This window comes from Tachypleus tridentatus, chromosome 1 (assembly GCF_004210375.1).
Source record: "Tachypleus tridentatus isolate NWPU-2018 chromosome 1, ASM421037v1, whole genome shotgun sequence".
Lineage (NCBI taxonomy): Eukaryota > Metazoa > Arthropoda > Merostomata > Xiphosura > Limulidae > Tachypleus > Tachypleus tridentatus.
The window spans coordinates 24,998,371-25,019,914 of NC_134825.1; the positions used below are offsets into that span (position 1 = coordinate 24,998,371).

Below are 21,544 nucleotides of genomic sequence, written 5' to 3' on the forward strand. Positions count from 1 at the left end.
ATATGAATTTATTTTAATTAATGGACAACAAATCACATCTTCAGTTCTTACGTGTTTCCAAATAACAAATTAAGTTTAGGTCCTGGTATTCCCAGCTTGACAAAACTGTTGAAATGTTTTCTCCTTCTTCTAATCTTTAGTAAATAAGACAGTTTTGTATCTCAGGTTCCAATGTACTTGTGAAGATTTTTTATGTTACTAAGAAAGTGCAAACTTTGAACCCTAATAATGACAGTTTTTTATACTGATCTCTGAACTCCCTCTAGCCCCGGGAAGAGATAATGATGGTTATCTTAACAACTGATACTCAAAATTTAGGAGGAGAAACAACTTTCACATTAAAGTTAAAAAACGTTAATATGAAAACTTTTAAACATTTTTGTTTTCTGAAGAATATATATGTACGTCTATTATAATAATATCTCGAGAGATGAATACCTTTATTAACTCAACAGTCTAGTAGTGAAGGACAGTCGCTATATCATAGAATGTTTGTTTGAAATTAAAACCATTCTTATTTTATATTATAATCTGTATCTAGTCCTTTTATTTCACTTTGTATAGAGTGTGATAACGTATTGTTTTACAAAAATAATTTAATTCAATACATTGGTTTTGTAATATAAGTATGTCCTCAAACAAATATTTATGTATAATAGTTTTGCACTCAGTACACGTGCAAGGACGTGGAAATGACAAATATATTTTAATTGTTGTCGTCAGTGAAAATTAAGTATCATGTGATCAACTGTGTTGTATTGCTTTAGCACCGAAAATAATTTTGTAGTTGTACAAATATATAGGTAAGCATGACACTGAGTTTTTGAACATTTTCTGTCTAACAACGAATATTCTTTGTATATCATGAGTATTACACGTTGCTTTGTTATTTTATATCACACATTTAAACTAATCTCAAACTCTCCACGTGTGGTTGTTTGATTTTATATAATACACATTAAAGTAAGTTGAAAATTTACCTTTTGAAGTTAACGTTACTTACCACCAAATGGTTGTATCTTATTTCCTTATTTTCTTTTAATTATTTTTTTCTTCTCTAGTTGGTAAAACAGTCATCTTCCCACAACTGTCTGCAGGCAGTGAAGGGTGATATAGATGTGGGATGTTGTGGGCACCCATATCTCGCTCTCCTAATTTCTATTCATATATTTAATGTTACTCTTGCATTTCTTATGTGAGACTGGCGAATGTAGGTTCAGAGAGATAGACGGTGTATCCCCACCACAATGTAGGTTTTACTTCCACAGTCACCTCCAAAACCTAGGATATATTTTATAATCCCACGTTATTACTTGTACCCTTGAATCTTTTCAATTAGTTAAGCTTTTTTTATTCATTTATTCTTGTTTCGACTTGTTTTATAAGTTATAACAAACTAATATAATTAGTCAGAGGTTTGGATTTGCTTTTTTAAAGCAGTCTTTTCTTGTGATTTCGTTTACTTAACTTCATTAAAATGTAATTACATTCACTCAAATATATATATATTTATATATGTTTTTAGTCTTTCGTACAAATTATACTGTTCTTTTAATTGTGTATTTGTTCTTATCTCTCGTAAACAAATAATTTCAAACTATAAACTTAATTATTTTGTAAGATGATATACCGTTACCTTATATTGTGAATAAAAATTAGATAGATTTATTAAGTTTCCTATGATAAAAGTACGAATCTTTCAATATTTATTTTCACTTTGTCAAAGCATTTCATTTTTCTTCAAAAGAAAACGTTTATTTACAAAAATATCTTGGAATTCCAGGTTTAACTTACTAAAACAATTTCAAGAACTTATATACGAGTGATCACGTATGTTTTATGTGTAACGAAAAATTATTTTTATGTAAAAGATTGCAACAGCTTATTATTGTTTTCTTTTATGTATTTTATCTCCACAACAACTATTTTATTTGACTTTAGCTGATTCCTCTACTTTCTTACAAATAACATTATGATCACCCCTGCGTACGGATTTACAACGCTAAAATCAGGGGTTCGATTCCCCTCAGCAGATAACCGATGTGGCTTTGCTATAAGAAAACACACAAACATCACTACTTCAGTATTGGAAGAGTTTATTTCCTTCCTTAAATATTGCACGTTGTATAAACGATACTGTCTAGATTATGTTTAGAATTATTCCAGATATATGTTAACACAACAAATACACAGACCTTTTAGTAAGGTATTTACTTTGAGCGTATCGATTTATTTATACGCACTTTCGAGTTATCGGTTTTTAATAATCATAAAGCCGTTGGTTACCACAAACTATCATCATGTCTGATAAGGTTTAACTATTTACGATAATAGAAGAACACGTGTCTTCAAGAATCAGTCCCTTGGTGGACTGAGCAGATTGACTGATGTGGTTTTGTTATAAGAAAACACATCTACACAATTTTAACACAAATACAAGATACCCTGTAACTCCCAGAGTTTTCAAAAGGTGAATGAACCTTTTTTTTTCTTACCCAACTATTGTTTGATGTGTGAAGTCTCGACGTTGTGTTGCTCCATAACGGGAATAAGTACCCGTCTCTTCCCTGGCTCATTCGGTGCACCTCAAAGAGGAATACAACAGCGTCAAGACCTTGTTAGAAGCCTTGAAGTATGATGAGTATGAGTGAGAGGTTATCGGATACTTCAAAATGGTGGCATTCCTGATGGGTCTTCAAGGAGGCTTTACCAAGTTTCTCTGTTATCTTTACATTTGGGACAGCATAGAAACCTCAGCGCACTACAACAGGAAACACTGGTCACAACGGACACATTTCTCTGTAAGGAGGCATAATGTGAAATTTGAACCACTAGTGAACCTTCAGAAGGTGTTGTTCCCACCATTGTACATAAAACTGGGTCTTATGAAACAATTTTTCACAGCTCTTAATAAGAAGTCTGCAGCCTTCAAATACCTTCAAGACTTCTTCTCCAAACTGTCTAAGGCAAAGTTCAAAGCTGATGTCTTCGTTGGAACACAAATAGAGAAGATACTAAAGTGCACAGAATTTCTCAAGAAGCTCAGTAAGAAGAGAAAAAAAGCTTGGGGTAGCTTTGTCGCAGTGATTTGGAGTTTCTTGGGCAATCACAAGGCCGAAAATTACGTGGAACTGTTTGAGGCTCTGGTAAAAACTACTGCAAAACGGGCAGCAGGATGTCCCTGAAAGTCCATATCCTTGACGCTCATCTTGATAAATTCAAGGAGAACATGGGAGCATACTCAGAGGAGCAAGGCGAGCGTTTTCAACAAGATATACTGGACTTTGAACGCCATTACCAAGGAGCGTATAACGAAATCATAAAAGTCACAAATCTCGAAAAACTACTCAATTCTAAACTTTTTGTATAACTTCAGTACAAATACATGTAAATCTTGATTCATCTGTTGTTTTGTTTACACCCTGTGTAAATGAAAATGTGGAAATTTGTCCGTTTTTACATAGAAAATAAATTAATTTCTAAATTTCATTATCCAAGCCACAAAAGCAACGTTTGAAAGGAATAATGGCCATTTACTGTACTTTTACAACATAAGCAATTAAAAAACAGCACATACTATCCAGGAACAAAGTTTGTGTTACATAGTGTAATCAGAGAACAATCAATTTTGTGTCAGGTCTTAAACACTATGACCTTGAGAGGCCTGCGTGTACTTCTTGTTGCTATCTTGTCTAAAATGAATTTCATTGGAGACTTGAAACCTCGATTCCGATTGGTTCTAATTACTGTACGGCTGGTCTCATAATCCTTACTTAATGATATAAAAAGACCCGGCTATCACCGTAACAAATAGTGAGGAATTGTATAAAATAGTTGTGCCGAAAGTCATATAGAGAAGTCATACTTCCCTGTATAAAGTTTAACGTGTTTAATTTGTCTTATTGCAGACGTGATTGTTTTGTTTCGTTTTCCAGTGACCATAATTATTTTGTGAGTTTATTCAGTTGTTTATTGTTTAGGTTCTGAGCACAATGTTCGGACCAGTAACGATCGTCCTTTTCATAATACTGTTCACAATCTGGATACTGTAAGTAGATTATTGTATATTTTAGAGACATTAGAGACATTTTTTCAACATGAAACATCTTTTCTGTGCAGGCTACTACTGGTATCACTTGTTGTGAACGTTTTCGTTTTTAATAAAATAAGTTAAAGTAGGTTTGTTTTCAGTTTTGCGCAAAGCTTTTTTGTTTTGGAATTTCGCACAAAGCTACACAAGGGCTATCTGTGCTAGACGTCCCTAATTTAGCAGTGTAAGACTAGAGGGAAGACAGCTAGTAATCACCATACACCGCCAACTCTTGGGCTACTCTTTTACCAACGAAAAGTGGGATTGACCGTCACATTATAACGCCCACACGGCTGAAAGGGCGAGCATGTTTGGTGTGACGGGGATTCAAACGCGTGACCCTCAGATTACGAGTAGAACGCCTTAACCCACCTGGCCATGCGGGCAATAAAGTACCTACACTTCATACAAAGCTAGCTCTTCAACTCTATTGCCAGACAGTACTGATATGTGTGAGAAATCTTTCTAAAGGTACAGCCATATCAACAAGTTGCTATTTGTTAATGAGATATTTCTGTGTGTGTTTTTTTGCGTGTGTTTTCTCACAGAAAAGCCATATCGGGCTATCTACTAAGCACACCGAAGGGAATCGAACCCCTGATTTTAGCGTTATAAATCCGAAGACATATCGCTGTACTAGTGAAGGGCAATGAGATATTTTTAAAAACAAACTCCACCATTAACATTTTATTTAGCAGCTTATAATATATTATAAAATAAAGGGATATTTAGTTTTCTCATGTTGTTTTATGTTAATTTCAACATCTATTACAAAATAGTAAAACTTTCTGATGGATTACATAAAATTAGTTTTAATATGTATTACAGAAAGTCAAAATAACCTCTCGTGGATACTCTTAAGTTAGTTTCAATGTTTGATATAAAGAAGCAAACTAACGTGTAATACTCATATAAAACATATAATAATATTTGTGTCCGAGTTGCTATAGAGAAAACAGGTGAAAAGTAAATGTTATGCTGACCTCCATATCCGTGTACAGCTACTACATTATTTTCGATACTAAAGCAATACGACAAAGTTGATCACACGATACTTTTTTACCGATGACAACAGTTTTAATACATTTGGCAATTTCACATGTTTATCTGTATTTGTCATTTCCACGTTTTTGCACGTGTAATGAGTGCAGAACTATTATACATAAATATTTGGATTGAGGACATACTTATATTACAAAACCAATGTACTGAATTAAATTATTTTTGTAAAAGAATACGTTATCACACTCTGTACAAACTGAACTAAAAGGACTAGGTACAGAGTATAACACAAAATAAGGATGGTTTTATTTTTAAATAAACATTCTATAATATAGCGACGGTCTCTCACTACCAGACTGTTGAGTTAATAAAGGTATTCATCTCTCGTGATATTATTATAACAGACGTACATAAAAATTCTTCAGAAAACAAAAATGTTGGAAAGTTTTCATATGATATTAACGTTTCGTAACTTTAGTGTGAAAGTTGTTTCACCCCATAAATTTTGAATATTAGTTGTTAAGATAACCATCATTCTGTTTTCCCTGGTCCAGAGGGAGTTCAGAGATCGGCGTAACAAACTGTCATTATGAGGATTGAAAGTTTGAACTTTCTTAGTGACATAAAAAAATGGTTGAAGTATGTTGTTAACTTATGAATGCATACTTTGGTTGAAGTATGTTGTTAACTTATGAATGCATACTTTGGTTGAAGTATGTTGTTAACTTATGAATGCATACTTTGGTTGAAGTATGTTGTTAACTTAGGAATGTATTCTTTGGTTGAAAGATGCTGTTAACTTCTAGATGTGTAATTTGGTTGAAGAATGTTGTTAAATCTAACTTTTTATTTTCTAAACATTAGAAGAAGGAGAAAACATTTCAACAGTTTTGTCAAGCTAGGAATTCCAGGACCAAAACCTAATTTGTTGTTTGGTAACATGTGGGAAATATACTGGAAGGTATGATTTTATATTCTTTACTCAAAATATAATTAAATTGTTTAAACTGGTATTTTTATCTTTCACTTTGAAAATATTACAGTCTTGTAGTTCTCTTTGTCTCTGGATATGTGTGTTAATGATTTTTGTTTAAATGTTTAGTGAAATAATCTATGCAGGAGGATTCTCAGTAAAAAATTCATAATTTGTTATACTAACAAGTGTAACATAAATGTTTTCTTATGTGTTTGTGTGGTTTAAACGCCTAAATCAGGCAAATTGACAATAAATTAACCGCAATAATATGAAAAGTAACCATTGATATTTTATATCTACAAATACAGGGACCCCTTTCTTGTCTTCAAAGTTGGATAGATCAACATGGAAAGGTTTTTATGTAAGTGATACATAATTATTATATACTTTAACGAAATAAGTTTGTATTTGTATCGTATATACTTGTTTACGTCATCTGGCCTCGAAGTAAAACAAAGTTTTTGAATATATACGAGATATCTTATCAATACTTTGAAAAACTAAAATGTTGACTGAGTTTTAATAATTAGCATTGACGAAACTACCCCTAAATTGCTAAACACAGAATGTTTTCACCACCTATCTTCATAAAGTAGCAAAGTAAAAATGAGTTTCGTAACATAGAATTCAATCTTTATTCACACTTTTCAACATTGTATGAAACTATTGTTTTATAAGTTAATATTTATTAAACTTTAGCAAGTTATGTTCATTAACATTCAGTTGAACTGATCGGGTCGCTAGTCTTTATTTATTAATAATTAATTAAATCATTCATTACTCATATATTTAGTTAAACTATTCAGGTCAGTATGTTATCATGTGTTTTCGTTAAATTATCTCTGAGTTAAATTCCTTGAACAAAAATAAACCAATAAGAGTGGTGCCATTAACTAACCGTTTTATTCAAATTAATGAGTACATAAATTATTGTTAAATAAGCACCAAGCTAAACTATTCAGCTACTAATTTCGGTCATTGAAAGTTTAGGAAATCTCTGTACTAACCCTAGCCACTGACGTGACATTTCTTAAATAACGCTGTTTTAACCACAGTAACTCTGTTTGTTTTTTTTAAATAATCAGTTGTTTGACACTGGAATAAATTAATTAAATTCCTTGTTAAACTTGTTAAGATTCTTAATAATACTTAAAAGCAGCGTATTATATGCGGAACGTTTCACTTTGTTAACATAGCATTATTAGGTATAAAAACTACAATCTGGAAATTAGCTACTTAGAAGCCAATGGAAAGTAGCAGATATTTGATTGATTCGTAAAGCAACTGAATCTATGAATATAAAATTGCAACGATTACCTGAGTTTACCCAACTAGTATTGTAAGAAATAGTCCCACACTATAGATAATCCAACTATACGCCATTGCTATCAAAATATTTCAACTTGAAACATGATTTTAATTATATTTTGTATCAATAATGATACTTAAAGTCATTCTTTAATACTTAGTAGCAAATTAGCTAACACTTAATATTGAAATTCAAAGAGATGACACTTCAGCTTCATCTGTTGGTAAAAAGAAAACGTAAACTAATTATCGGAATATTGTTTTCCTTTCTGATAAGCTTATTACAGTTGTACATATCTGATATTAACAAATTGATACAGGACAGTTATTTGGAAAAGAAATAATGATATATTCTCATCAACTTTCATGTCTTAATTCTAACATATATATATGTGAATAGGATGCTGTGTAAGACAACATAGTTTCCCTAGTTTGACTTCAAGCAACTACGCCTGAAACAAAGGTGTTATCTTATAAAAAACAAACTGTATTTTTCATGTTGATTTCCGTATTCCAGCTACTTCTTTGGAATGAGACCAGTTTTAGTGGTGATGGATCTCGACCTCTTAAAAGAAATTCAGATTAAGGATTTCATGGATTTTGCAGATCGACCAGTAAGGATTGTTTCTACCCATGTTCCTTTCGTTAAATGTTTATAAAGATGTAAATTTAATTATTGTTATATCGTGTTTGAAATCCTTTACTCAAAGTTTCTCTTTCAATCAAAACCTGACATGGTTTCAATAAATATTACTATAACATAAAACATTTTGACAAACCAAGTTTAAAACAACGCCAAATTTATTACAAAATATAATTTATATCGTTTTTCTCTGTAAAATCTTTTACCAAATTGTGATAAATTATATTAAGAAATGATGAGCAAATTTATTTGAGTAACAGTTTGTATACATATTATTTTTTACAGCTCGTGTTTTTTAAATATTCCAGTATTTATGATACTGGTTATATGTGGTTATATGTAAACAACCAACAGTGTATTCAGTAGTGAAATAACTGAATATTGTGGTTTTCTTCAAGGTGTTACTTTTGCATCGTGTTTTATCACTGTGTTTTTAGGGTCTTTTTGAATTAGATCCACCAAAGACACCCGGAGAACCTATTAACGACTTCCTAGTTTTCCTGCGTGGAACTCACTGGAAGAGAGTTAGAAGTGTAATAACCCCTTCCTTTACTACCCTGAAACTTAAAACAGTAAGTATTAATTACTTTATTCAACTCGTGAATATTCAGAGATGTCTTCTTTAGAACAACTATAAAATACAGTTCTTTTTTTAACCACACTTCATCATGTTGCTGTGTTAACTATCCTTCACAGTTCAAAAATAGAAAGTTCATTCACACAACATGCAATCAAATTTCACCCTTTTATAAAATAAAAGGGTTGCTTAACATTAAAATAACCTCATTCATTTTCCTTAAGGCTATTCATTGCTCCACAATATCTTCTCAATAGATCAATTGAAAGTTTCAAGGATTATAATACTAAACTACAAGTTTTCATACCCTTGGCGTGTACAGTATAGATATTCCGTTAAGTGCCCTTCTATTTAACCAGAAACCAACAATGGATTTGGAATACGTTAATGCTGTTTCAGAGGAAGTAATATTGTTTTAATTTCGTTATCCTGAGCATACTTTAAAATATATCAAGCAGTTTAACAAGCCACATAAACAACTTTGTTTATAATTCCAACAAAGAACAACTCTTTCCAGCAACAAAGGTTACAACCGTTATTCTACAAAAGAAACTTTTAATCAGTTGTTAACATTACAATCATATGAAAAACGTGAATATTTTTGTTTATTCTGTCGACCAAAAAAAGATTAGAAACAATATATTTGTAAAAAAAGAAAGTATTCAGGCAAATGTAGAACGAAATATATTTTACTAAATATTTATTTGAATATTTTTTGAGCGATTCATAAATCCGTCTTACAGTAAATTATATTACATATTTTATACTTAATTTTTACTGATCTTGGTAATAGAATATTCCAACACCCACTTTGATATTTAACGAAAATGTATAATTGGATGTGTAATGCTTTATTCTTCAACCCACAGATAAGAATAAGATGTACATTCACGTGTATTTATTTACAACATATATCCATATTGTGTAGTATTTTGAATTATTTTATTTATAAATATACCTTCCTCTTTTCGTTCACTAGATGGCACAAACTATGGATGAATCTATAAATGATTTATTAAAAAATATTGAGGAATATTCTAGACAAGAAAATTACCTAGACGTATATAAGCTATTCCAGGCCATGACTATGGACGTTATAGTTAAATGTGCTTTAGGAATTGACGCACATATTCAGAAAAATCCAATGGAACACGAGTTAATCCATCATGCCAAAGTAATTTTCGGTACTTCAATACAGTCGTTGCTTTTCCTCATTCACAGTAAGAGTTTTGGTATTTTGGTGTTTATAATAGTTTTAATAAATTTGTTATAGTGGATAAAGTGTGTATGAAATTGTTTAAATTTGTATCATTTGCTTAACAGTGTTAGGTCTGACACTTCAAACGTACTCTCTACTGAAGGAAGATGTCGTCAAAGATGACGAGTCCAAATGTTGTCATAAGATAGAAGGATGTTTGTGACGGTCTTACAAGCGGCCATTATTCATACAATACATGTCTCATCATGTTGATAATTAGTTAATTAAAGAATCCTGAAAGGATGCTTAATACTAATTCATTAAATGGTTAAAAATTAATTTGTCCCATACTTTCACTTTTTTTTTGTACGTTTGAAATTGACAAACGGACAGATGCAGTAAGTGAATAATTTATTATTAATTATAAATAAAGAATTTTAACACAATTAAATCTGGACGTTGATAGTTTGTACAAATAATGTTGCTGTATTGTAATTAATTCGTATAGAAATAATAGTGATTATGGATATGTGAAAATCCGCCTTTTAAAAATATGTACAAATTATTTTGGCACACATCAGTAAAACTGTTATTGTATAATAAACGTATTGTTGACGATGTAAAATATTGTATAAAGTCAAAGTATAATTTTAAGTATTGCATGATATTGCTCCTTTTAAGGGCATTTAAATTTTCACACATTTATTGCAAACGCGGAACAAAATGTATCATATTACATTTTATTTTAATAAAGCACAAAGCTAGTCGAGGGCATCTGTGCTAGCCGTCCCTAATTTAGCAGTGTAAGACTAGAGGGAAAGCAGCTAGTCATCACCACCCACCGCCACCTCTTGGGCTACTCTTTTAGCAACGAATAGTGGGATTGATCGTAACAATATAATACCACCACAGCTGAAAGGGCGAGGATGTTTGACGCGATGTGGATGCAAACCTGCGTCCCTCAGATTACGAGTCGCATGCCTTAACACGCTTGGCCATGCCGGGACGATATTACATTAAATAAAACTATGTAACACAACTTTTGTTCCTTGATAATAAGTATTATTTCTCAATTGCTTATGTTGTACAAGTACAGAAAATGGCCATTATTCCTTTCAAACTTTGCTTTTGTGATCTGGATAATGAACTTTAGAAATTAACCTATTTTCTACGTAAAAACGGGCAAATTTGCATATTTACATTAACATAAGGTGTAAACAAAACAACAGATTTACATGTATTTATACTAAAGTTATACAAAAATGTTTAGAAGTGAAGAGTTTTTCCAGATTTGTTACTGTAATGTGAAACACATTCACGTATCACCCCGCAAATATAGTCTCCCATCATGTTTTCGTTATACGTTCCCAGGTTAAAAAAAACAAAGTTTGAAGATAAAAATAGGTCTTTTCCAGTTACGTTAGGCATAAGCAATTGGTAAATAACACTTTCTGTCCGGGAATAATGAAAAGTAAAAATTTTGTTACATAGTGTAATATATGATGTCTTTGGCTTGATGTCTATATGATGTAAAACATTTGATTGATAATTAAAAGAATAAATTTCATTTAATATAACATCATTTTACGAAATAAAAATAGTAAGCAAATTTCATATAATAATTAATACTTCTCATTGAATAAAGTAACATGTGTAAGTTATTAGGTTGTCCAGAAATAAATGTTGGAATTCGCACGATGATATTTACAAGCTGAATATTGAGTGACTTATCATTGGTTGGTTTAATCCAACGTTTGTCGCTCATAAGGCGTCTTAATTGTCTGCTGTTTGAACTCTACTCAGAATAAATTTCCCAACCCCCAAGGCAACAAAAACAAGAAGGACTTTTGTCTGATTTTCGTCTATTAATTCAAACATAGACGAAAAGCTATCGAAACTACCTGGAACATCAGCCAGACTTTCGGTTATGGTTCTCTTACTGACCGTAGAGATTTCGACATTACCTGAGTGCGATTGGAAAAACTAAAACGTTGGATAAGTGGGTTCCGCATGAGTTGATTGAAAATCAACAAAAACGGCATTTTTAGACCTGTCAAGGATGACGCTCCAAATATTGAACGAATTGGGAATCGAGGTTCTACCTGATCCACCTTATTCCCCTATCTTTACCCTACAAATTTTCATTTTTCTCAAGCACTTTGACAACTTTTAGAACAATAAACACTTTCAAAACAAGGCAGCTTACTTTGATTAAATCATGTTTTACAACACTGGTTTATACTCTTCTAAACTTTGTAGTTTAAAAACGACATTTATTTATGGACAACCAAATACTTTCATGCAAATCAATAAAAGTGTTATTACATGATAAACGTTTCCTTGGCGATGTAAAATGTATAATAAAGTTAAAGTTTTAAACATTGTATGATATCGCCTCTTTTAGAGCAATATAAACCTAAAGACATATGTAATGGGTGTGTGGTAAAATGCATATAACAGTGATATTGTTACATTAAATATTGCTATTGACAAGTTATAATATCACTGAAAATCTTTAAGCACTTGAGTGAGTTACTGTTCTTATAGGACACGGAATTTAATTATCTGATGAATTAGGGTTAAAAATCCTTTTTTTACGAGAAATTAATATAAATTGACTTCCTGAATTAATTATAAATGAATGAAAGTTAAGTGTCCTTTTTAGGACGAAGTAAATATAACTGATTTAATGAATTACTGTTAAGCATTCTTTTTAGGACGATTTAGTTATTTAATTATCGGCATGATAAGACATATATTATAGATTAACGGCTGCCTGTTTTGTTGTCCTATCAACGTGCCCCCAACAACACGTCTTTTAATTAAAACTTTTGACGGCATGACCACCTGTAATGGCGATCTAGTCACAATTTCCCATTGACGTACACACTGATGACAACGTTTGGAAATATGATCTCGTCATCTAAAGTGACATCTTCCCTTTGCACCCATCTAGCGACCTCTTTTATTCAGTCTGAATTGCTGGATTTACTACTGCTGCCTTTTGATTCATAACAAAAAGTACTATGCATGAAAAAAGGCAGATACTGTGACCTAACAGCATCAAAATAAGCGAAAAAGGTGCCACCTATTTATCGTTCCAAATGTTCATTAATGACTTTTATATAATTTTACGTCCTAATTATATCTAATTTTTATAAACACAATTGAAAAATAAAACTGATTAGATAAAATGTTATTTAAATAGTTTACCACAAACAACATGATTTTTGTCGTATTTCTTTAATACAATTTTATGGTTGTGTTTTAGTGTCGTTTCCGGCTTTTGGTTGGTTCACGAGAAATATCAGATATCTTCAGTATAAATTTTGGAACAATGGTTCCAATCCATTTCTCGATCTTGTGGAGGTTTGTCGTCAAGTTATGAAATCACGAGCAGCTGATCCAGCGGTATGTGTAAAAATATACTTTGCCATCAACTAGCTAACCCTTATATTAACGCTTATATTAACAAAACATTAGAACTAGGTTTAATATAGCCTTTTACGAATTTATTGTGCTGCTAAGACATAGTGATTAAAACATTTGACTCGTAATCTCTGGTTCGAATCTTCTCACCGATTATACCCGTGTCAACCATTGAGAAATGATAATGCGTCAGCCAATCGGCCCGACATGGCCAGGTAGATTAGGGCTTGCGATTCGTAATCTGAGGCTCGCGGGTTTACATCCCCGTCGCGCCAATCATGCTCGCCCTTTTAGCCGTGGGGGTGTTATAATGTGACCGTCAATCCCACTATTCGTTGGTAAAAGAGTAACCGAGGAGTTGGCGGCGGGTATAATTTTCGCGAAATCCAAAAACAAACAAAACAGTCAGGTAATCTGTGTTTTCATTGGCAGTGAACGGTGTTTTCTTGTTGCCTTTTTTGTAATCTATCATTTTAGCGAATCACTCGAGTAGCTTTGCATATACTTTATTAACAATCATACAAACGAATATACTACGTTAACTACTATAAATGGAGGAATTAATGTAAATCAGTACTAATTATTTTTTGAATAAAACAAAGATAATGTTTTGTATATATGGAAAACCATTTATATATCGTTCTTAGCTTGAATAAATATACCTTACACGTAAACAAAGAATTAAAACATAATATGAAAACACTTCAGCTTCACACATGGTTCTGATACATCCCGTTCCACCACAACTTTATTTCGACTGTTGTTTTCATGAGATTTTCTGATATGCTTATTTTAATTCGTTTCAATATAAATAACTTAAACCCTAGAATACTGATCTTTGTCCGAAAACGTTTTAAGTATCTGCGAATCATAAGTTAATGGCAATGAAAAACTTTAGGCTATGAAAATAGATGATGAGATAAAAGAAAATACTATAGTTTCTCATATGTGTAATACCTAAACTACTAGAGTGTTGCTAACGGTAACAATGGATTGTTTTTTATTGTCCTTATATAGAAACGACGGAATGATCTTCTCCAGTTAATGATGGACTCTCAGAACATCAGTGTTAATGTTACGAAGGTTACAGGGAGTCAACTAACCGCTGGACAAGAAACACACAAATCAAACCCTGACGAAAGTACACATGTTATCGACCAGTTTAATGGTATTTATTATAACCCGTTATAACACCATGATCATCTTCCTCTCCATGTAGCTGTGATCCAGGCTTTAGCAACTGATAAAGAGGAACTTGAAACATTATCACAGACAACAATTTTGTCCATGAAACCCTAAAAACTTCTAACTGTAATTCTTCGGGTAATGTTGTGACCAGTAAAATTAATGTTTGCTGAGGTTAAGACAAGAACAAACTCCTGATACGTGTTATATGTACTTTGATTTTCAGATATAAGTAAAATAATATTCATTAATCACATAATTTCATAAAAGTATTATATTCATTTGAATACCTATTATACATTTCTTGTATCATTATAGTTTCCAAGAGTGGACTATCTGACAATGAAGTGTTGTACAACGCTATGTTGGCTTTAGTAGCAGGGTAACTGTAGTTCTTTCAATGGTTATTTTATCATTAATTACAATATATTGCTGGTTGTAATGGCATATTAATTGCGATTAGTTTAACAGTTCCGTCATTACTAATAATCTACTATATTAACTTGTAATATGTATATTATCATTAACTAAGTTACTTCAACAGTTAGAAATACTCAGAAGTAATAATATTACCCTTAATACATTACTATTATTTTAAAATCACTTCAACTATTACAAATACTTAAGTAATAATACTACCCTTAATGCATTAGTATTATTTTAAAATCACTTCAACTATTACAAATTCTTAAGTAATAATACTACCCTTAACACATTACTATTATTTTAAAATCACTTCAACTATTACAAATACTTAAGTAATAATACTACCCTTAATACATTACTACTTTTTTAAAATTACTTCCACAGTTACAAATACTTAGAAGTAATAATATTACCATTAATATAATACTATTATTTTATAATTATTTCAACCGTTAGAAATACTTAGAAGTAATAATATTGCACTTAATATACTACTATTATTTTATTATTTCAACCGTTACAAATATTTAGAAGTAATAATATTACCCTTAATATATTACTATTATAATTTTAACTTTAGGGCATAACAAAGTTCATATTCCTTTTGAACTTCATTTTTTCTTCTGTTTCTTGTTTATGTATAACTCATTTCATATTAAAGTTAACCCCTGTGTCTCTGCAGTAAGTTTATTCAATCGAGTTTGGATGCTGATGCTGGGCCGAGCACAGGTTATCCATTGTGCTTAAGGACAACAAACATATATTTTTCTTTCAGCTATGAAACAACTAGTTCTGCTCTTGGTTACACCATACACCTACTGGTGCAGCACCCTAAAGTCCAAGAAAAATTAAGACAAGAGGTAGACGAGCTCGTTGGAAAAGTACGTAAATTACAATACAGTTCACCACTTTGGCTTGTTAGTGATATATCATTTTGAAAGTTTCAGCTGTTCTAAACAGTGCTTACCTTAAACACAGTTCAGAAAATACTTTCACAAAACTTATGAATTTACTCACATAATCTAGAAATCTCGAGTAAAGTATTAACTTTAAAAGCTAATAATCATTTTTCTATGAAGGGTACATTAAACTTAGATTATTCATTTCGTGCGATAAGATCGAATTGATGTGTATTTTGTTTAATAAAATAACGTTCACAGAAATGTAATATTTTAGGAAGGAAACTTGGACTACTTGTCTGTCCATAAACTCCGTTATCTGGATCAGGTTTTCAGCGAATGTCTCCGGGTTTATCCACCAGTTTACTTGTAAGTTTTGAATATTTTTACGTAAACATAAAAATCAAAATATTTCTGATAGCCAACAAATACGAGAAAAATACTATAAAATGAAAAATGTCTTATACCAACGATATGGAAAACAAAAGAAAAATAGTAGGTATTTCTAAGCGATTTACTACATTAAATTATATAGAACACATTAAATTACAGAGAACATGATGTTTTCTGCTTTCATTTTCCTTTATTGGGTTAATTGAAACTGTAAAAAACTAGAGGTTCACTAAGAGTCATAAACTTCGTAGTTGTGTAGTGAAATGTATGAATAATTTACAGTCTGGGAGAAATAGTGACATAAATGTAGACAGTGTGACTATAAGTCATGGGTGGTCAAATGTAGTGTTTATACAAATACAGAACGAACTAGAAGATCACTCAGTAGAGTTCATACACGTTACTCAGCTTTCGTCATATTCAGCTCTCAAAAAATACGAAAATGTGTCCGTACGTCGTTTGTTATCAACGGACTTGGATCATTCTTGGCAGGAGAATAAGGAATAATATTCTAAACATGTTTTATCAAAATGTGGTCAATTTGACTGAATTATACGGCAAATAATAACGTAAAAAAACGAATAATGTATCGGTTACCATGCTAGAATCTCAGTGGGATTTCGGTTTTTGTCTGTAAATTACAGTTGTGCTGTAATAATTCGTTATTTTATATTAATAGGTTTGTTAATCGTGAGGCAAATAGAAATGTAACATATGGATCCATTCAAATTCCGAAAGGAACGGCTGTACAGGTTCCTGTTTACCACCTTCATCATAACCCAGCTCTGTGGCCAGACCATGAAACGTTTGATCCAGAAAGGTAATTACAACATATATATATATTGTGTTTGCTTTGTTTCTTTTCACCTTGCCTGACCTTGCAGCTTTTAACGCACTATATTCTTTTTTGAAGTTATAGGTAACGCAGTATAATAGTGCAAAATAAAGACAAAATAACATTCCAATAATGCGAGATATCTAATTGCCAGCCTAATGGCGTTTTTATTGAAAGGTTCAAGATTCGAGTGGAGAAATGGCATTGAATGCAGTCACACTTTTAGGTGTGTAAGATTATAATTATGACAATCTCGTTAATAGGAGTCCACTACTGGTACAACAGTAAGTCTACGGATTTACAACGCAAAAATCAGGGGTTCGATGGACTCAGCAGATGGCCCAATGTGGTTTTGCTATAAGAAAAAACACACACACACACTCGTTAATAGGGTAAAAATTACTTGAATTGTAAGTGCTAATTATTCAACCTCATCATTTACATGAGGGCACTTTAAAAGTTTATTCCCGAAGATAATTACCACTGTTCTTGTTTCTTCGATATTTCGCGTGATGAAAAATATTTTAGTTTTATATAAAGCTTGCGACTTTCAATCGACTTCTTTTCTTTGTTCCTATTTATTACTTTATTAAAATAGCAAAATATATGCTTATGTTTATAGAAATAGCCTTTGAGTTGGAAGGTCCTCTTTCGTGACCATTTTACGGATGAGGTTGTTTTTTGTCTTCGGAGCCATTTGCTGTTCTAAACATTCCGTTGTAACAGTTTCCTTCACTTCAGTATTTAATATTTTATTTTTATATGTTGTGTGGTTTTGTTCTATCAGTAGCATTCGTTCGAAAGGGTTAAAATATGTCTTTCAACGGAAAATATAACCATGACAACAGTAAACTGGCGAAATGTCAAGAAACTGCCATAAACTAGTTTGTACAGCTGACAAACACTTGGTTCATTCTTTCATAACTTGTATCTATAGCGATACGAAGGAAAATTAAAATATTGAAAGAATTTTAAAAAATGGTGAACTGACTCTACTTAAACAGTTGCGAAATGCTCGTTACTAGTTCTAATGGTTTTCTAGTAAGTAAAAATATTTTATTCAAAATTCCTGCTTATTAATATGTTAAGTAATGCTATTTATTATTTCAAGTTAGAGAAAAATGAAAATATGTAGTAATTATGCAATTATTACAGGAAACTTATAATGGGACATCGCATATCAGTTATGTTTAATATCATTTATAAACTTGTGTTAGACAATCGATTCTGTATTTAGTAAGCTATCGAATATTTTGCTCAAAATAGAAGAAAAATTCCTTAGTTTCTCAAATTGAGCGAACGTAACTTTATATATATATATATTCTTTATACGACAAAAGTGTTATTGTTTTAACAACTTTACCAACACTTTACCCCCAAATTTTAACTTTAAATATCTTTCAGATTTTCTGTTGATAATCACGACCACCATCCACTTGCTTGGCAACCATTTGGACATGGACCTAGAAACTGTATTGGGATGAGATTCGCTCAGCTAGAAGCCAAGATGGCCATATTTAGAATAGTTCAGAAGTACTATTTGATGCCTTGTGAGAAAACAGAAAAGGTAACCATAACAGAATATATATTTATCACGTCCAACCAAACACACATCTACCTATATATATGTATATATAATAAGATACTGTTGAAAAAGTGTATGTTTTTTTTTAATCTTATATAAACTTTATGTGGGTAATCTACATTTTCTTCTTGCTATGCTATATTGACTGTTTTAACAAGTGTCAAATATAGAAGCAGGCATTAAAAACAACATATTACATTTTGTGTATCTGTAACAGTGTAACTCAGCTTTCATTTCAACTTAAAATTTCGAAGACAATAATAATGATGTTTTCAGAAAATGGGTCGGCATGGCAAGGTGAATAAGGCACTCTACTCGTAATATGAGGGTCGTGAGTTCGAATCCCTGTCACACTAAACATGCTAGTGGAGACATTATAATGTGACAATCAATCCCACTGTTCGTTCGTAAAAGAGTCGCCCAAGAGTTGACGGTGGGTGTGGTGACTAGCTGCCTTACAGTGCTAAATTAGGGACGGCTAGCGCAGATAGTCCTCGTGCAGCTTTGCGCGAAATTAAAAACAAACCAAAATAGGACAAATTCTAATCTTGTCTAACAATCGTGAAATTCTTTCTTTTGCTTCTTGTCAATGTTCGGATGGTCTCAGCTATCGAAAAGAAAGGTTTTGAGTGCTGTTTCAAGAAGTCTGTTTTTAAGGTCATTTTTGCCCGAAATTTATAATAAAGGTTTTAACAAATCCAGTACGATCTATAGAGCGAACAACTACAGTAGCTTATGACGTTTGGTATTATTACATTCTTTCTTATCTTTTCAGGCATGATATGCTATCGCAGTTAAATAAATATTATCATGTTATATATGAAGTAATACACAGATAATTCAGTATTATTTTTTCATATATATATATAGGAGTGATACAAATATAGATCAGTATTATTTCGTGAAATATATACGTTGTAATATACACATTGATAAGTATTATTGTGTGATTTATATGTAGTACCACACACAGATCAGTATTATTATGTAATATGTATAGTAATACAGAGATATATTAGTATTATTTTGTCATATGTTCGGGTTAGGCATGGCCAAGCGTGTTAAGGCGTGCACCAAACATGCTTGCCTTCCCAGCCGTGGGGACGTTATAATGTGACGGTTAATCTCACTATTTGTTGGTAAAAGAGTAGCCCAGGAGATGGCGGTGGGTGGTGATGATTAGCTGCCTTCCCTCTTGTCTTACACCACTAAATTAGGGACGGCGAGCACAGATAGCCCTCAAGTCGCTTTGCGCGAAATTCAAAAAACAAACAAACAATCACATGTACGTAGTATGCTTGTGAATTTTTCTAATCTTTGGTGTTTCTTCGTTTTTTAGCGTATTGGAATTAACGTTCAAATAAATATAAGTTTACTTTTAAAACTTGTAATTGTACACTTTATTGATAATTAATTTTATGCAACGTGTCCATAGAGATAAAAGTCAAGGTGATATAACATTCTTGGAAAATATTTATTTGAGAACTCGTCATGTCTCAAGTTAAAATGGTTTTATTTGAATGTTGACATATATAATTTTACTATTTTGATGGTATTAATCGAGTATATACGTTTAATCAAATAAATATGTTAACTTTGACTTCATTACATTAAACCTCTCATAATTTACAACTGATTTTGCGTAATACACTCATAAACCATTGATTGCAAATTATCTGAATTCTGCAGTAGAATAACTTTTGTTTTTTTAACTATTCAAGCACAAAAGATATATAGAGAAACTGATTTAAAGTTAAAATACAATTCTTTATAATAATGTTTTTGTTGTTGTTTTTTCTATCAGAAACTGACCGTCAAACTCGGTATGAGTATTATGAATCCTGCAAATGGAGTTTTTGTAAAATTTGTCCCAAGAAATTCACCGAAATGATGTATTAAAACACCAACATAACCTTTCTTAAGCTAGTCTACAACTGGATGTTCAATAAGCAGTGTAAAAATGTTTTAAATAGGATTGAATGTTGAGTTTGTGGTACACTTTCACGTATATTTTTGTCAAAGTGCGATTCTCATTTATCTCTTTGAAATACTTCGTACCTTCCAATATTCAATATTGAAATAAGAAATGATGTGTATTATGTTTTACCTTAATCAATAAAAGTTCTCTAAACTGATATTTTTGAAACTATATGACTTAGAAAAATAAGACTTAAAACTTTCAGTAGTATTATACTGCAATTTTAGCTTTATTATATTACTTCAATAATTCATAGAATAATAGTTGAGAAGCGAAAATGCATTTTGGGGTTATATTTTATTAAAACACCAAACACATTGTGGTGTTAGCTATTTGGCTTCAAATATGTGAGTTGTTAATGCACTTATTGCCCGGCACGACGCCAGAGGGTGTTACATGAACGTCCATCTTAGATGTTAGGAAGAGAGGTGGAGAAAATGGAATTATAAACCCCACAAAGAATAAAGTCATCAGAAAAAAAATTACGTCATAATTCCAGGAAGTATCGTCAGAGGGTGTTTTGCTATTAAAGATTTAAGACAGAGAGAGTGTTGATATACGTGCCACCATAGTTCATCGATGTGAAGCCAAACAATAATGCCTCTGGAGATGATGACGACACCCGTCTGAACGTCAGTGCCTGCTCTGTTTCTATGAGTGATCACATGAGTGACCTTTGTACTTCCTAACAAGCAACAATGTTAACATCAGACAGAGGTTTATGTCAAAGTTTTATGAGAAATACATCAAGTGAATGATAAATATTGTTATTTTAAATAACAGTGAAGTCAAACAGCACATCATTCTTCTGTCATATTTATTTGTAACAAAATGAAAACATACACAGAAGTTAAATTAGAATTTTCCAAGAATATAAAAGTGTGTAATGTAAATTACTAAATATAATATATGATTTTTTAAAAAAATAATGTGAAGTTAAACGACAGATATATTATGATCCTTCAGAATACTGTGTGCCCCAAAGTAACAGTATCCTGGGTAACGATAACATCTTCCACA

At 31.7% G+C, this 21,544-nt stretch overlaps 1 protein-coding gene across 2 annotated transcripts; it reads left to right on the top strand.

The window, feature by feature from the left end:
- The first annotated feature begins 3,794 nt into the window (after positions 1–3,794).
- Positions 3,795–20,681, top strand: LOC143244613 (cytochrome P450 3A8-like). 2 transcript variants are annotated; one of them, XR_013025239.1, is made up of 15 exons: positions 3,795–4,048; positions 5,957–6,053; positions 6,377–6,429; positions 7,894–7,990; positions 8,457–8,591; positions 9,576–9,816; positions 13,066–13,205; positions 14,241–14,391; positions 14,727–14,790; positions 15,610–15,715; positions 16,011–16,102; positions 16,806–16,946; positions 18,366–18,528; positions 19,593–19,831; positions 20,351–20,681. XR_013025239.1 is itself a non-coding variant. In XM_076489612.1 (14 exons), the coding sequence occupies exons 1-14, from the start codon at positions 3,993–3,995 to the stop codon at positions 20,435–20,437; spliced, it is 1,623 nt and encodes a 540-aa protein (XP_076345727.1). In that variant the 5' UTR covers positions 3,795–3,992; the 3' UTR covers positions 20,438–20,681. The 2 variants fall into 2 exon arrangements, 1 of the variants encoding a protein (XP_076345727.1); XM_076489612.1 differs by lacking the exon at positions 19,593–19,831.
- The last annotated feature ends 863 nt before the right edge of the window (positions 20,682–21,544 follow it).

Bases quoted from the DNA above. Each gene is read 5' to 3' on its own strand.
- LOC143244613 (XM_076489612.1), top strand. From the start codon at position 3,993: ATGTTCGGACCAGTAACGATCGTCCTTTTCATAATACTGTTCACAATC. The intron at 8,592-9,575 runs GTAAGTATTAAT...TTCGTTCACTAG, and splicing joins CTACCCTGAAACTTAAAACA to ATGGCACAAACTATGGATGA. The intron at 13,206-14,240 runs GTATGTGTAAAA...GTCCTTATATAG, and splicing joins CACGAGCAGCTGATCCAGCG to AAACGACGGAATGATCTTCT.